Raw genomic sequence first — 16,812 nt, forward strand, 5'->3', positions numbered from 1 at the left:
CTACCATAGCACCTTATCATGGCCATTGCATTTCTGTGAGTGATTTTTATTTTTATTCTTATGATATATGTGTGTATATGTGTTTGTTGTGTTATGGTTGTCTAAGCTTCTGGATGCCTAAAATTTCCTTTGGGATGAATAAAGTATCTATCTATCTATCTATCTATCTATCTATCTATCTATCTATCTATCTATCTATCTATAAAACAACAACCGTCCAGGATGCTTACAAAAAGGCCCAGGTTATCTTGAGATCTAAGCTCTTTTAAAGATACTTATAAATGTGGCCTTTGTGGAGTAAGGAAGTACAAGCAGTTCAGTGACGTTAAAACGCACAAAACGCATCAAAACAATTATTACCTGTAACACTATGTATGTTGTGTACCGTTTATCTTTTACACATGGTTGCTTTTACATAGGCCGGACAAAGACGCGCCTGAAAGACAGAGTTCCTCAACACAAGTATGCCATTAGAAAAGCTAATTTGGATTACCAATGGCTAAACACTTTTTAAAGTACATAACATCAACCCAGACAGCCGTATAGTTGAAGGCCTTGAAGCCATAAATAAGAACATTTGGGGTGGTTATCGACAAACTATTATTGCAGAGAGCAACCTTCTATATATACTGTATATAATATGCAGGCAACAATTGATCCAGGACTGAATGAAGGGATTGATTACAGTCCTTGTTTTGTAGTTCTCAATTATATGCTATAATGCTTTAGCAAAAAATCCCGTAAATGTATAATTAGTCATATATAGTTTTGTTTTTCCTTTTTTCCTCATTTTATTTTTCTCCTCTATATTTTGTAGAGCCATCTGGTGGGTATACTTTGCATTCGTAACCTTTTGAGATCCCTGGCTGTGGGCTCAGGTGTTTACAATTATCAGATGTTTGTAATCATATTGTCAACAAAGGGGCCATTTTGTGCCGATACGCGTGGGTTGCTACCCAGTTCTATGTTTAATGTAATTTTTCGATATGAAATAGCCATTGCAATAAAGGCTTTTTAATTTTTTTCAAAAGAAGAGTGCCTTGGACCTTTTCTCTCTTTCAAATGAAACTAAGTTTTTCGTAAATCTGAGTCGAGCTGTACAAAGAGCTTCTCTGAGAACTGATTTGTGTTGTAATAAATGTATATATTCAAGTTGTCCTTACTTGAATGAGGCCCGTCTAGTTATTCTTTTATTGATCTAAGTAAAGATTGAACTAAAGTATAAGTTTTCTTTTAAATTCTTTACTAATGTCTAAAGTTAGTTTATGTGTCTTGTACACATTGTATGTATAAGGTTCATTCTTAAAGTCATTTCTCAAAACAAATTACCCTAAAAATGAATGTCATGTCGAGACCGGCTGAGGATGCTTCCTGTCTCCATATATGGCAGTGATGCTGTCTTCATGTGTCTATGTCAGCAGGCATAAATGTCTCAGTTTGTTCCTCAGACTTTAAACTGGATCGTCCGTGTGTTCACATCAGCAGGTCTTCAGGGTGAGTAGACATGAACACATAAATCTTGTGACAAGGTTAGGGTTGTGTGATTCACTCAGGCATTTCAAGATTATTTTATCAGTAAACATTATTATTTTGGCTTCACTGAATTTAGCATGGCAATGTTTCCATTACTGGACTTTCCAGAATGGGAAACTTCCCCGTTCTAGATGCACAAATTGATTTGAGTGCCTAAAAAGTGTCGAGAGCCAGCCCCACAGCCATTGCAGAGATTTTTGTTATGGACCATTACCTAAGAGCTTTAGCCTTATGAGGCCAAAAAGATCAGTCACCAGAAGTTAACAATTCCCAGTGTAGATGTAGAAGCCTTGCTCTCAATCCTGGTCCATGAATCTGTGTTGGGGGCAACGTCCCAGGTTCAGTGTGATCCAGTACCCATTATTGGTGTACATGGAGACACCTATGAGTACCCAACATCCGTGGTAAAGCTAACAATCACTAAGGGCTCTTTTAATGTTGTAAATGTCTGATAAATTGCATTAATATTCTCCTACACAGTATTATATTTATGTGTTAACAAGACATTGTAGTTCTACAGTGCCACCCTGTGGTCTGTTCTGCTTTTATTTTTGAAAAGTGCCGTTTTCTTCTGATGTTTTTGTGATGCTAAACTTCATGCTACTCTCTCTTCTTAATGTGGTGCTCACGCGTCGTCGGAGGAACGATAAAAACTTGTAAACACATTAGTTATTTATCATGTTCATCCATTTGAATCCTGTAAATAAAGAGTTTACATTGTGATTTACTTTATTATTTTTGTATTGTTCGTACCTGTTATTTCTAAGAGCTCCGAACTGTGAGGGTGTGTCGAGGTAGAGAGCATGCTAGCTGATGGCGGAAACTCTTTGATTAGCACCCTTGGAGAGAGGAATGAGGTGTGAAGGAAAAATGTGTGGAGTGTGTATTATTATCAGAAGGGATTTTGTTTAAGGAAAAGAGAATGTCATTACTTCATTTGTTTATGGGTTAATTGCACATGTCATCAAGATAAAGCAATATATTCTTTCTGTAAACAATTATAATATATTGTATTTCTTTTAAAAGAAGCATGTGATATTTTATTTGTCATAATAGCTTAAAAATATATTTCATTTCATATTTCATATTGGTTATTAATTAAAATGTGTGAACATGATTTATGTGCGAATTATTTGTGAAACTACATTTACAAAACTGCGTTTTGTATTGTAATGTTTTATTCTGTAGTTTTCACGGTGTTCATGGTGCTTATGGTGCATGGTCCTCGTTGAGAGGAAGAAATAAATCGACACCAGTTTGAAACTCTCTGTGTCTTGATCAATAAATCCAAGGGGCCGCTACAAATGTTGAGTTGGGAGTAATCAAGACCCTTCCAATCCAGTCCCAATCGGTCTGGACTTACCGGCCTTCCCAAAGCTGTGGACAAAACCCCAAGAAAGGCTCAGTCAGGAACCCAATCCTGGGTTAATAGTGCCAAACTTTCCTTTTCTCACCAGTGTTAACCAAAGCCTTTGCCAAAGACTCCAGTTGCATGAAATTAGCCCTAGGAGACCCAGAGCAACACCCTGGGAACAGTGAAGATGATGCTGTTGGCTCTGGAAAAATACCTCCACTTAAAGGTCAGTATGCAACAGACCCTGTTTCCGCTTTTAGCCGCATCAATTGGTAACAATTTGGACAAATAAATATAAATGTGCCCCTGCAATATCAGAATTCTTCTTATCTTTCCCTGGGAGAGACAGGTGTTTTGGGGTCAGGACACTTGGAAGGACCAAATGCCGCATTAAAGCCTTCCACTTGTCCCATAGCCTTAGGGAAGGCTAAAAATAAAAAATGACAAAATTCTTCCCAAATGTCCTATCCCAACTAGGAATACCAGGGGGGTGGTTGGGATGTATGTATGGGCCCTAGAGTGCTCCTTTCCAGGGTAAGTCCATGTGCACATCTCCCTTGGAAACCAGGGACAATTGGGTCAACACGATATTTGCCATGGGAAGACTTTTGCCATTTGAGCCAGCCTGTATGCCAAATTTCAGTAAAAAATTGGGTTTAGGAGCTTTTAAAATGGACCTAGAGACTTGGAACATTTTCTGGTTATAAGATGGTATTCTGTTGAATATATGACCCAATTCTGTTGGTCCTGGGTGCATGCGTTCTACTAAAATCCAAGATGAATGTTACTCAATGTAATTTAGAAAAAATAATGTCCAAAATTTCCTTCAGACATATTGTTGAGTGTTGATGTCGCCAACACCCTGTGTTGGTCAGATCAAATAAATAAACCCCATCATGAATATACATCTGCCTATTTAGACGATTTTGTGATTCAGAGAAACTGAGCACAGATTTGTTTTGTCGTGATAGCAGCAATATGACATCAAACTGCTACTGTTTACATCCGTCAGTCCCATTCTTTTGAACGCGGTATCACTGGAACGTCTGGAGGGAATTTCTTCAAAGTTGGGATAATCGTCCACTTGGACTCAAGGATGAACTGATTAGATTGTTTATCCAAAAGGTCAAATGTCAAGAATTCTTAGTTTAACTATGAAAACATTTTACAAAAATGTCTAATAGGATAAACACAAAAATTCTAATTTGTGTTAGGTGTCTCTTTTTGTCTTTATTTTTTCAAAGTGTGGTTCTTTACCTCATGATCACACGTTTTCTGTTATGTTATCCTGAATATTCACCCAGTGGCATCTTTATAAGGTACATCTGTACAGGTTCATTTTACAGTTCCATCTTCCAAACACATCCTGAGGAAGCTTCCTCAGCCGGAGGAGTTACTCAGTCGTCAAACAGTCTACTGAGAGCCCATGACATGAAAAGCTATGGAAACATGGAAGTTGTTCCTTCACTTGATATTTCTTTTGTCAAACTGCTGTTTCAGAAACATTCAGACACGTCTGGTTGAGTTTAGTTGAGTTTTATTCCTTGAAGAAGACAGAAGCTTTGTTGGCAGTAAAGTTGTCCCTGACCCAAACTATCACCCAATGACAATATTTTGACTTATTGATTATGTTTACATGCACACTAATATTCCACAAATTTGATACAGGTCATGTAAACAGCATATTCCGTGTGATATGCCGGCATCATTCAGGTTTTATAAGCATTCTTTTGGACATGTATACAGCACATTCAGAATTTGCATCCCAATTAGGGTTTTTACCGCAGTTTGTGACAGTTTACGGCCTCTTGCTAGTTTACAGCGTACGGTCAGCTTGGTGCGTTTCTATGGTTGTTGTACACAAACCAACCAGCCGACCAATTGCAGGGCTGTGGTAGAGATGCATGGCCAAAAGAAAACTTGGAGAAACACAGCTATTTTTTTACCATTATGGTAGCTGTTAGTTTATTGGCCACTGGGTTGGGGTGGGTGTTGCCTACATGCGTCACCGAGCTAATAGGCAGCTGTAAAGCAGACAATGAGAGGCTCATTGTCTGAGGAGTTCAGAGAGAGACTGGCAAACGGAGTCAGTGAAGATGGAATATGTTTCTGATTAGTCATGATATTTCCCCACCAAGTTTGTGTTGCCGTAATGTCCGCATATGAATGTTTACAAATGAACTGTCAACTGAGTCTCTACGCTGTGTGACACTGCAAAGACTGACGAGTGAAAAGGAAGCAAGCTGGCTGCAGATCAGAGGACCAAGGTAGGCCTCTGATCCCTAACTCCTTAGCTTTTTCTAGTTTTCAAATATATATGTATAACCCTAGACTTAACGTGAGTAATCAAGGTTTTACCAGGGTGTGGTTATGCTGTGACAAAACGTTATCAAAGACTTGGATACCAACAGGTTTTTGGATATGCACAAACATCCCAATGCTGACCTTTTAAAGAAGGTGTTTGAAGGAATGAAAGAGGGAGGCTCTGTTCACACGCTCCAACAAGCCACCGGAAAAAATCCTGTTTTGTACGGCTGCATGTAAACAGGAATATTAGTGGAATATTGACATAGCTTTCTATAGCTATGGAAACAGCTTGGTAGGGACATTGTCTTTTTCAGAATGAGGACAAAAACCAGAATATTATATGTGCATGTAATCGATGTAAATGCGTCAATGTTTAGATTAAGAATAGACCCCAAATCAGATACCTTAATGTGTGTTTATAGTGACGTAAGACGTATGCTTGGTCTCAGATGGTGGCTAAGATTAATTTTTCTCCTCTATGACTTTTTTGACGACTGTGGTGTTGCTGCTGATGACAGTGGAGGAGGAGGAGGAGGAGGAAGAGGACAAACCTGTCGATCTGAGAGAGAGAGAGAGAGACAGAAAGTTAGACATATCTAGTGTTTGGTATCATGGATAAATGAAACCCCAGTTGGATTGAATCTCTGATCTCTTCTCACCCGCCGCCGCTGCCGCCGCCGCTGCCACCGCCGCTGCCACCGCCGCTGCCGCTGGCCTCTCCATCCAGCAGCCTCCTGTACTCGGCGATCTCCATCTCCAGTCTGGTCTTGATGTCCAGCAGCATCTGGTACTCCTGTCCCTGTCGCTCCAGGTCAGCCCTCAGCTGCACCAGCTGCTCCTCCATACCGCTCACCATCATCTGGTATCCGTTCAGCTGCATGGCGTAGCGGCCCTGGATTTCGGCCAGTGTGGCTTCAAGAGACGCTTTCTACAGGGAGACAGACAGTGAAGCCCTTAAGTGTAAGGACGCTATAACTTAGCCACTCTTTTCGTCCCCTAATTTCAAACGATATCATACGAATTGTTGCGCATAAGTTTTCATACGACATCATACAAACCTGTTTAAAAAGAATGCGTTGTCTGTTATCATAAATAATAATGGAAATATACAACTTATTAAAAAGCGGGCTCGATTGAGAGTCAGTGCATGCTAACAAAGTTAGCATTAGTAACAGCGCTGTGCTCTCACCATGCTGAGCTGTGATTGGAGTTCGATCTCCAGAGCCTGAAGCTGACTCTTCACCTCCTTCACCTCAGAGACCGTCGATTTGATCGTCATCTCTGTGGTCGCCACCTCCTTACTGAGCATCTCCGACTGGGAGGAGGAGGAGAGAGAGGAAGTCATCGAAAGACAGAAAACAAAAACATCTTCGTTGGCGTCCATCTTCACGATATAATACAACTTTATTATCATTTAACACTGAAATTAATTTTGCATTTCCGAGCAGCTCGGCTCAAAAAAGAAGAGTACACACAAAGTTAGACAACAATTACACACATAGTTAAAAAGATGAAAACACATCAACGGCCATGACAGAGAAACACGTTTCATGAAATCCTCAGATCCAGATCTTCATTGGTAGCACACTTTGATTTTGGTTTAGCAAGAGGATAGACTGATGTATAAAAGACTTCTTTAGCCTGTTGTGTCTAAACGAAGGGACTCTAAATCGCCTGTCAGAAGAGATGCGGTTAGCAAGCCTGACCATGCTCTTCAATACTCAGAGTCAGGGGCGATTCTAGGATCAGAGCTTTAGGGATGCCTGGCACCCTTTTTAAAGTATTTTTTTTAAATACTGCTAACTGTGCATTTTAACATAATTTTGGACCATCATGGTATAGGAAAGATACAACATTTGAAAACGTTAATGCTGAGCCATTACTAAGAAGGTGAGGTAGTATTACAACGTGTGTGTGTGTGTCTTTGTGTGTGTGTGTGTGTGTGTGTATATCAATAACTTTTGAAAATAAGAGATTTATGGGATTTTGACAAATGTCCGGCTGGATGTGTGGATGTGTATTTTGAGCTGAAACTGCAATGTCCTAGGTGGCTAACTGATCTCGCGGGAGCTTGTCAAACACAGACTTTCTTTTTTTAACAATTATTTTTTAGGGGGATCAAGTTTAGGTGTCCTGAAGCACCCCTAAAAAAGGGCTAGCAGAATCTTATGCCGCTGACACACCAACCCGATAATCGGCCGTCGGACAGTCTGGCGAGGTCAGTGACTCGAGTCTGTTCGGTGTGTTCCGTGCCGTCGTCCGTCGGCTTTAATTTTGGCCGACCTGACTTGCTGGGTCGGAGGGCGGGCAGTCGGACTCAATGACCAATCTGATTGGTGGAGTGCTAACCTGGAAATGACAAGCGGGATGAATCTGCCGAAAATCTTTTAAACTGACCTTTGTCGATCTGAAATGAAGACAGATTCAGCAACTGTATGGCTTATTTCTCTCTTAAAATGTTTTCAGAAACACGTTTCGATGAACTATCTTCGTAAAATATGAGATTGTATCCCAAATGAAGCTGCCATTAAGCCCGGTTGAAAAATCCGAGAGCAGCCAGACCCACGTGACACGTTTGTCCAATCAGCTGCCGGTTTTCATTTTTTTGGCGACAATACAGATTAGCGCCGCCGTATTACGTCTCGTGCACACGCAGAACATACGCTCAAGTCGGCGTCGCTTCGGTGTGTTCCAAGGCACTTTTTGTACAAACTTAGGGAGCCGACTGCCTTTTCTGCCAACGGTCGGTCGTCGGGTTGGTGTGTCAGGGGCTTTAGCCTTCCCACCTTGGACTGGAACCAGCACTCCAGCTCTTTGTTGGTCTTGGCGGCGAGCATCTCGTAGTGTTCCCTCATCTCTTCCATGACCTTGGTGAGGTCGGTTTGCGGACCGGCGTCAACCTCCACGTTCACCTGACCGCTCATCTGAGTGCGCATGGACATCAGGTCCTGCAGGAGGAGGGAGGATATAATGTTACAATTACGAGGACACACTACAGGCAAAAACAGTTCATGTTCTTTCAGACTGTCACGATATTGGGTTTCTCTTGTAATTTTTCCGGTTTTATTTTGTAGTCTCTCTCTCTCTCTCTCTCTCTCTCTCTCTCTCTCTCTCTCTCTCTCTCTCTCTCTCTCTCCCCTGTTATGTCTTGTTTTACTTCCTGCCTTGTGTTTTCCCACCTTTTTCATTGTATGCCCCGCCCTGATGTGATTCACCTGTTCCTGAGCCCTCGTGTCACCTGTCCCTTGTTTCACCCTCATTACCCTGTGTATTTAGTCTCTGTGCTGTCTTTGTCTTGTGTCGGTTCATTGTCTTCCCTTCCTCATTTTCCCTGCGTCGCTCCTTCCTGGTTGTTTTCCCCCTGTCATGTCTTCTGGTTTATCTTCGTTTGTGCTACCTTCCTCAGGACACCTTATTTTGTAAGTCTTGTGTTTAATAAATTACCTCAACTCTGCATTTTTGTGTCCAAGCCTCGCATTTCCTGACAGAGAAAACCTTTATTTGACTACACTTTGTCTGTAGATTTCTCCTAAATTCACCAAAACTTTAACTTGACGTAATGCCTCATTTGCACATTTAAACAAAACTTGTAAATACAAAAAATAATTGCTTTAATGTCAGTGATCATCTGGGCAAGGTATATGTTGATATACTGTATGTTAGTTACATTTAGTCTGGATGAACAGAAGTACATTTTCCAGGATAAAGCTGTGTGTTGCTGTTATCAAAACTCTGTTCTATTAACAACCTTCGAGCTAGCGAGCTACACGCTGAAAATATCAAGTTTAGAAGATGATGTGGACGGTGCAACAAGGCAGGTCTGCTTGTTTCTTACAGGGAATGATTGTAAAGATTTACAAAGAATATGTTTAGGTCATTTCCTCTCTAACTGGGACGTTTTGGGACAGATTGCTGGTATTGCTGTGGACAAGTACACATGGAGATACACTGGTAAGAGCTAATGAGGTGTAACCATGTATCAGCTAATTTAAATAGCTCACGTTACTGTATATTTTGCGGGTTCCTTCCTGAGACTATTTAGCAGAGCCACCATCGCTGCGTCCGGAGCTTAGCGCCGCCCAAGATGATTGTGATTGGTTTAAAGAAATGCAAACAACCCAAAGAGTTTATTCTCCTATCCTAGAATGCATCTTTGGTGTAGCCAGACCATAGTGCAGCAGTGGAGATGGGGCTGGCAATGTGAGACTAGATTAGTTGCTTTAAACTTACAGCAACACTAAAGAACTTTTCTGCTTCAGTCCCCCTACAGATAGGAAGTGGAATTGTCCATTACCGCTGTCGTAATGTCTCATTGTGTCTCATTCGAACTAAAGATCCGCTACCTGATCTGGCTAACTTGCATAGTGCGGTTATAGCCGATAGAGAGCCGCAAAGCGAATGCAGAAGTGCCGTTCACCCTGTTACGAGTTGATGAACCACTGAAACAATTTTGGAAACATTATTTTAAGGTACATTATTTTGGAGCAAGTTTGCCAGATTGGGTAGCAGATCTCTAGTTCGAATGACACGTAAGAATAATGGTAATGGTAACGGTAATGGACAATTCCACTTCCAACCTGTAGGGGGACTGAAGCGGAAAAGTTCTTTAGTGTTGCTTTAAATGTGAAATGCTGGTACCTCTTCGTGGTTCTTCTTCATGGTCACCAGCTCGTCCTTCAGGCTTTCGATCTGCATGCTCAGGTCGGTCTTGGCGACGCCCAGCTCTCCCAGCACCATCTTCAGCCCAGCGATGTCCGCCTCCACCGACTGACGCATCGACAGCTCGTTCTCAAACCTGCACAGTTTATTATCGGATCAAATTACAATCAAACAGACGTAGGAAGTCGTTGGAAATCAACCTGTGAAAAAACTTTGCTAACACTTTACTAGAAGGTACCTACATAATTTTTTTGATTTATCAAAAATTGAGCCCACAGTGGCTGCATACAGACTGACTGCATACAGTAGTGTGTGTGTGTGTGTGTGTGTGTGTGTGTGTGTGTGTGTGTGTGTGTGTGTGTGTGTGTGTCCATCTACGCATTGCAGTCAATGCAAAATATAGCATCTTTAAACATCAGTTTGGCATTTATTGATCTTTGTGAAAATAAATTACAAGTATCTTTATGTTGTCTTAACCAAGTACACAAATTCTCAGAATTTTCTTATGAGATATAATTTTTGGTAACACTTTACTTGAAGGTATCTACATAAGAGTGACATGACACAGTCATGACACATGAACGCTAACCTAACCATAACTTGTCATGACAAAACTGAATGACACTTACTAAAAGAAGCGTTATGTCATTAAACTTTATGACTTGTTTATAATGTTTATGACACGTTTATGACATGTCATGTCACTCTTAAGTAGATACCTTCAAGTAAAGTGTAACCAAAACTTGTTTGTGAATGTAGAAAACGTGTAGTCTGAATTAAATTTGGACAGAAATTTTATCAACGCTAAAGTTGTGTTGACAAATAACAAGAAAGAAACCGTAAAAAATGCTCATGAGTATAATTTAGACATTCTCAAAACGTTTCTTAAACTATGAAATCTTTGCAACTTATTCACAAACTTTAAACCTTTTCACAGATTTAAAAAAGACTTTTGAAATTGTTTTTCAAACTCAGAATCTAATCAATTTTATTTAACTTTGACTGTTTTTTACATGTTTGCATTGGATATTGTCAGTTGAATTGTCTGTATTTTGGCCGGAAATCCAGCTGCGGCATTCTGCAAAACAGCCAGCAGAGGGAGCGATGCTGCTGATAATAATAACAAACTGCAGAAAGTCCTGCTGCTCACTATCTGCTCTTTCATTTGGCTTGGAAACATTGTGTGTCAGAATGATTCATTCACTCTTTCCTTTGCATTGATTCTGTGACAGCTGGTTGTGTTTTTGCGTGTCAGATCTTGCAAGAGAAAGAAACAAAGACGGGTGTGAAGAGGAAGAGTTACTGACTTGAGTCTGAAGTCGTCCTGAGCCAGTTGGGCGTTGTCGATGCTCAGCGTGACTGTCCCTCTGAGCAGGATGGCGTCCTGAATCTGAAAAACACCGTGAAGACGTTTCATCATCAGACAGGAGAACATCGGAAACATTAGTCCTGCTTCGTGCAAAAGACAAAAGGATTTAAGGTTTATACTGAAAGCTGCCATGGTTAAGATCAGTATGTAAATGTTGTTATCTTGAGAAAACTATCTTTACTTTTCCCCAAGATACTTCTCCTTTATTAGGACAAAACAACTTTAACTCCAGATAATTTACTCAATAAACTCAAAACTGAAAGAACAAAACAAAATATTAATTTAACGTGTCAGAAAATGAATTGGAAGAAGCAAAAACTTATTTAATCCTACCCCCATTTCCACTACTATATCATCATGAATAGCTACATGTTTACATCATAAAGTATTTATATCATATTTAACCCTCCTGTTGTCCTCGGGTCCAATTTGACCCATTTAAAAAAAAAAAAAAAAGTTTCTATCCCAGAAATTTGGGGTTTGTCAAAGAAAATAACGTGGATGGTTTCATACAACCATTACTCTTCACAAGTAAAATAAATGATCACTTCACTACTTTTATTGAATTTGGGTGTTTTATTTAATTTTGTCGTATTTGAAGAAAGAAAATGACCATTGAAAAAAAGTGACAAAAATGTTGGCAAAAGCTTCAAAAACGTGAGAAAAAAATCGACAAAAAACATTAAAAAAAACCGCTGGAAAAAATCAACAAAAACATCCTAAAAATTGCTGGAAAAAAATCGACAAAAACATCCAAAAAATCGACAAGAACGTTGGAAATAGTGACAAAAAATCTAAGAAAAATCGACAAAAACACCCCAAAAATTGCTGAAAAAAATCGACAAAAAAAACGCTGGAAAAAAATCGACAAAAAAAATGCTGGAAAAAAATCGACAAAAACATTAAAAAAAATTGCTGAAAAAAATCAATTGGAAAAAAATCGACAAAAACATAAAAAAAAATGCTGAAAAAATTGACAACCAAATGTTGAAAAAAAGTTTTCATTTAAAATTTTAACCCAGAAAAAACAAAAAGTTACGTGGTCGACGGGAAGACAACACAAGGGTTAACACGTTCCTTACAACTTCCTATATGTATATTTACACACCACAAAGAAAAGACATTTTACCTACCGGTATATATTAACCATAAAAAAATAAATGATGTAAGTAAACAAATAAATAAATCTGTAATAGTGAAACCCTTCCTCCTCCCTGTATTTTGTGAAAACCATATTTTTGTACTGTTTTTTAAACTGGGTCATACTGGGAGATTTCTTTAACGAACATAGAAATACAAGAAGTCTTTAACGTTGTATGAACACAAAGATGTTTCAAAAAGAACTCTCCCCTTAAATTATATCCCCCATCTCTAATAAAAAATATTTTTTGAATATTGCCAAGGAGTATGTTGGCTTTAACCCATAAAGGCAATTGTTGGGGGGGGAGGTGTGCCGCACACGTGGCAAAAATGTTTCAGGTCGTCTCTGTGTGTGTAGCAGTTTGAGTGTTTGAGGCGTGGCAGCTTCACCTGGATCCCTTCCAAACAGGTGTGGTTGTCCTATTTTTATCCAGCAACATCCATCCGATCACCGGGGGCTCTGATTCACTTCTCACCACCTTAAATTACACAGCTGTCTCCCTGATTGTTCCTTTTATTTAGTGTGCTAATTCATGAGTTAATGATCGATGCTTTTGCAAAAATACTTCAAGAAAAAGATGAATCATTTATTGCATAGATTCACTGGCTGCTTTTTGACTTCCACTGTTATGTCTTTTACCCTGTATTGCATTTATTTAGATATCTGTAATAGATTTTATTTGTTCACTTTCTTTTCTTTTAATTCTTGTCATTATTTACGGAAGGTGAGAGCTGCCATGGTTAAGTTCAGTTGGCTAATTTTCTTGTTATGTTGAGAAAAACCTGACATTTACTTTACATTCTTCCAAAATACTTTGCCTTCAAGACAAAACTACTTTGTTATACTTGAGTTATTTCTTTTCTTCTGTATTGCTTTAATGTAATGGTTAGGACTTCGTCTTCAGTTGTATTTAGCATAGTTTTTAGTTCTGTCTTTCTTTTTATTTCTTCATTTCTAAACCGAGTTAAAAACAAAATTAAATAATTGTTGAAGCAATTTCCTGTGCCCCAATCACCGCAAGAATCCAGGATTTAGAGCTTCCTTTGTCCCATACACCGCACGACCCTGTGTTATAAAATGTATGTTTCAGTGACATGCAGGACAAGAACGGGACATGATCCCTGGTCTCCTGGGTGAAAGTCCTGTGTTGTTTGACCGATCCACCCCCCCTACATGCCTCCGTCTTTCATACTACTCTCTACATACTACTCTCTACCGTTGTCTCGCTACATACTACCCTCTACTGTTGTCTCTCTACATACTACTCTCTACTGTTGTCTCTCTACATACTACTCTCTACTGTTGTCTCTCTACATACTACTCTCTACTGTTGTCTCTCTACATACTACTCTCTACTGCTGTCTCTCTACATACTACTCTCTACCGTTGTCTCTCTACATACTACTCTCTACCGTTGTTTCTCTTCATACTACTCTCTACTGTTGTCTCTCTACATACTACTCTCTACTGCTGTCTCTCTACATACTACTCTCTACCGTTGTCTCTCTACATACTACTCTCTACCGATGTCTCTCTACATACTACTGTCTACTGTTGTCTCTCTACATACTACTGTCTACTGTTGTCTCTCTACATACTACTCTCTACTGTTGTCTCTCTACATACTACTGTCTACCGTTGTCTCTCTACATACTACTCTCTACCGTTGTCTCTCTACATACTACTCTCTACTGATGTCTCTCTGCATACTACTCTCTACCGTTGTCTCTCTACATACTACTCTCTACTGTTGTCTCTCTACATACTACTCTCTACTGTTGTCTCTCTACATACTGCTCTCTACTGTTGTCTCTCTACATACTACTCTCTACTGTTGTCTCTCTACATACTACTCTCTACTGTTGTCTCTCTACATACTACTCTCTACTGTTGTCTCTCTACATACTACCCTCTACCGTTGTCTCTCTTAATGCTACGTAATCTTACAGCGCCGTGGTCAAGCTGCTGCTCTGCCTGGTGTGTTCTAGACGCTAATGGGGTGTGTCTGTATCTGACGCTGAGAGACACTTACCAAGTGTTGGTATTTTACGAGTTGGGAGTGAGAACGGGTTGACCCTGAACACCATTTCCCATGCTTCCCCTGTTCCTCACCTTCCCCTGCAGCTCTGCGATGGTGACGTGGAAGGCGCTGTAGTCTCTGGTTGACGGGCCGACCTTGCTCTCCACAAACTGTCTGATCTTCAGCTCCAGCTCGCCGTTGGCCTTCTCCAGCGCTGCCACCTTGGCCAGGTACGTGGCCAGGCGGTCGTTGAGGTTCTGCATGGTGAACTTCTCGTTGCCGATGAGGCTGTCGTCTGCACCCCCGCCAAAGCCTGCACCCCCACCGAAGCCTGCACCACCGCCAAAGCCTGCACCCCCGCCGAAACCACTACCTGCTCCGCCACCGAAGCCATAGCTGCCGCCGCCGCCGCCACCGCCACCGGCAGAGAAACTCCTGCTGGCCTGGGAAACCCTAACCTGTGGAAGCAAGGCAGATACAGAAGTGAGCATTAAAAACATAACAAATCCAAGGCATTCGTTTTTAGAAAAAAGGCAAAATGCCTTCATTACATTCGGAGAAGAATCAGATTAAAAACATCACTTCAACGCCTTTCGGCATCCAGCCTTCTTCAGGAAGTTACAGTAAAAGTTGTAGGTGTACCAGGTGAGAGCAAATAAACAGGTGCAGACAGTTACTGGAGTAATCAGGGTCAACCAATCTGAAACAGTGTTCAAGTAAGGTCCCTACACACTGAGTCTCAACTTTTCATCTGAATCATCAGCTCTACATTTTTGCATCTGAAATTTGTGACCATTGAAGAAAATATATTCAAATTCAGCTTTGAACTTGCATTCAGAGAGGTCAATTAAGAACAAATAAAACAAAAAGGGACAAAAGCATAAAAAAGGGACAAAACATTAAAAGAAAGCACAAAAAATCTTAGAAAAAAAGCACTGACCCCACTTCCTCCGGCTCCTCCTGCCATGCTGAACGCACTCATGCGTCCGCCGAAGGATGCTCGGCTGCCACCGCCGCCAAAGCCGCCGCCGCCAAAGCCACCGCCGCCCATGGAGCTTCGGGAGGAGTACACCATGGTCATGATGACGGAGAGAGTAAAGAGCAGTGTCTGTTCTCCAGTGCAGGGGGAAGAAGAGGAGTGAGGAGAGACGGAGCAGTTTGTCTCTTTTAAAGACGCTCAGGTGGCCTGATCTGCAGGTGAGGGGCGGGGACGACACACCCCCCAGTTTCTTCTATTTTAGTCAATTTATTGAAAATGTTAATCCCCTGGAGTCTGGGCGGGTCAGCTGCTCCAGTACTGTCCTTCAGTCCAGATGTTGAGGTACTTGTACTTTACTTGAGTCTTTTCTTTTCATGCCACTTTCTACTTCTACTCCGCTACATTTCAGAGAGAAATATTGTACTTTTTACTCCACTACATTCATCTGTTACAGCTTTAGTTACTAGTTACTTTACACATTAAGATTCATACACAAAACACATGTAGTATAAAATCTGATGTTTGATTCTAAAGTAAACTAGCCAACAATATAACGGCTACAAGTCCAGCTGAGATGATTAGACCATTAAACACACAACTGTTTGGATCATTTCCACTTTCTACAATGTTTTAATACTTTAACTACATTTTCCTGATGATACTTACACACTTTTACTGAAGTAACATTTTCACTGCAGGACTTTTACTTGTAACAGAGTATTTTTACAGTTTGGTATTAGTAACTTTACTGAAGTAATCTGAATACTTCTTTCTCTTCTGCGGATGTTCTGCCTGTGCAAGAATGCAGGTCTGTTTAAACAGTCGCACATCCCAAAATCAGTTCTGTCATGTATTGACTGCAGCTCAGAAACATTTCAAAAATTAGATCTACATTCACATCTTCATTCTTTCTCTTCAGGCTGAATCCATCGTAAACTCCAAACAGTCCGCTCACAAAACTCCCAGTTCACCTGCAACTTTTATGTGATGAACACATGAATGCATCAATAAATAAAATATACTCTATTCTGAAATAAGCCAATCTGCAGAATGAGTACTGTAACTTTTGCTACTTTAATTATATGTTGATGCACTTTTGCTAAGATTTTTTTGGGGCATTTTAGGCCTTTATTTGTATAGGACAGCTGAAGACATGAAAGGAGAGAGAGCGGGGAATGACACGCAGCAAAGGGCCACAGGGCGGAGTCGAACCTGCTGCCGCTGCAACGAGGAGTAAACCTCTATATATGGGCGCCTGCTCTACCAGGTGAGCTACCCAGGCGCCCCAGTTTTGCACTGTTAAGTAAAATGAATGCCGGACTTTTACTTGTAACAGAGTATTTCCACCCTGTGGTATTACTACTTTTACTCAACAGAATGATCAGAGTACTTCTTCCACCTCTGAGTAAAAAAAGGTTTGACATCCAAAATGCGTCAAAAAACATTGAAA

At 40.4% G+C, this 16,812-nt stretch overlaps 2 protein-coding genes and 1 long non-coding RNA gene across 4 annotated transcripts in view; 1 reads left to right on the top strand and 2 right to left on the bottom strand.

Annotated features, from left to right (window-relative positions):
- The window catches only part of LOC116049982 (keratin, type I cytoskeletal 13-like), a 511,520-nt gene that overhangs the window by 438,027 nt on the left and 56,681 nt on the right, over positions 1 to 16,812 (bottom strand). Inside the window, exon 14 of the mRNA XM_035996645.1 lies at positions 14,780 to 14,802. Within this exon, the coding sequence (XP_035852538.1) occupies positions 14,780 to 14,802 (23 nt within the window). The remainder of the gene's footprint in view (positions 1 to 14,779; positions 14,803 to 16,812) is intronic.
- LOC116049992 lies at positions 1,062 to 15,811 on the top strand. The gene is made up of 3 exons (XR_004104956.1): positions 1,062 to 1,072; positions 8,832 to 8,837; positions 15,670 to 15,811. It is a non-coding gene; the product is annotated as an uncharacterized LOC116049992 (long non-coding RNA).
- LOC116049983 (keratin, type I cytoskeletal 13-like) lies at positions 4,832 to 15,532 on the bottom strand. 2 transcript variants are annotated; one of them, XM_035996659.1, is made up of 9 exons: positions 15,324 to 15,532; positions 14,476 to 14,841; positions 11,161 to 11,243; positions 9,833 to 9,989; positions 7,981 to 8,142; positions 6,384 to 6,509; positions 5,910 to 6,122; positions 5,854 to 5,876; positions 4,832 to 5,753 (listed from the first exon to the last, which is right to left on the bottom strand). In XM_035996659.1, the coding sequence occupies exons 1-9, from the start codon at positions 15,462 to 15,464 to the stop codon at positions 5,657 to 5,659; spliced, it is 1,368 nt and encodes a 455-aa protein (XP_035852552.1). In that variant the 5' UTR covers positions 15,465 to 15,532; the 3' UTR covers positions 4,832 to 5,656. The 2 variants fall into 2 exon arrangements, with proteins under 2 accessions (XP_035852552.1, XP_031155901.2); XM_031300041.2 differs by having other exon boundaries at positions 5,854 to 6,122.

The sequence above is a fragment of the Sander lucioperca genome, chromosome 21, assembly GCF_008315115.2.
Source record: "Sander lucioperca isolate FBNREF2018 chromosome 21, SLUC_FBN_1.2, whole genome shotgun sequence".
Classification (NCBI taxonomy): Eukaryota; Metazoa; Chordata; class Actinopteri; order Perciformes; family Percidae; genus Sander; species Sander lucioperca.

What these genes read in the sequence shown, in the direction of transcription:
- LOC116049983 (XM_031300041.2), bottom strand. Translation starts at nt 15,464, where the DNA reads ATGACCATGGTGTACTCCTCCCGAAGCTCCATGGGCGGCGGTGGCTTT. An exon ending in AGTGCTGGTTCCAGTCCAAG is followed by an intron (nt 6,510 to 7,980) that starts GTGGGAAGGCTA and finishes TCCTCCTCCCAG; the next exon opens with TCGGAGATGCTCAGTAAGGA. An exon ending in GGCGGCGGCAGCGGCGGCGG is followed by an intron (nt 5,754 to 5,853) that starts GTGAGAAGAGAT and finishes TCTCTCTCTCAG; the next exon opens with ATCGACAGGTTTGTCCTCTT.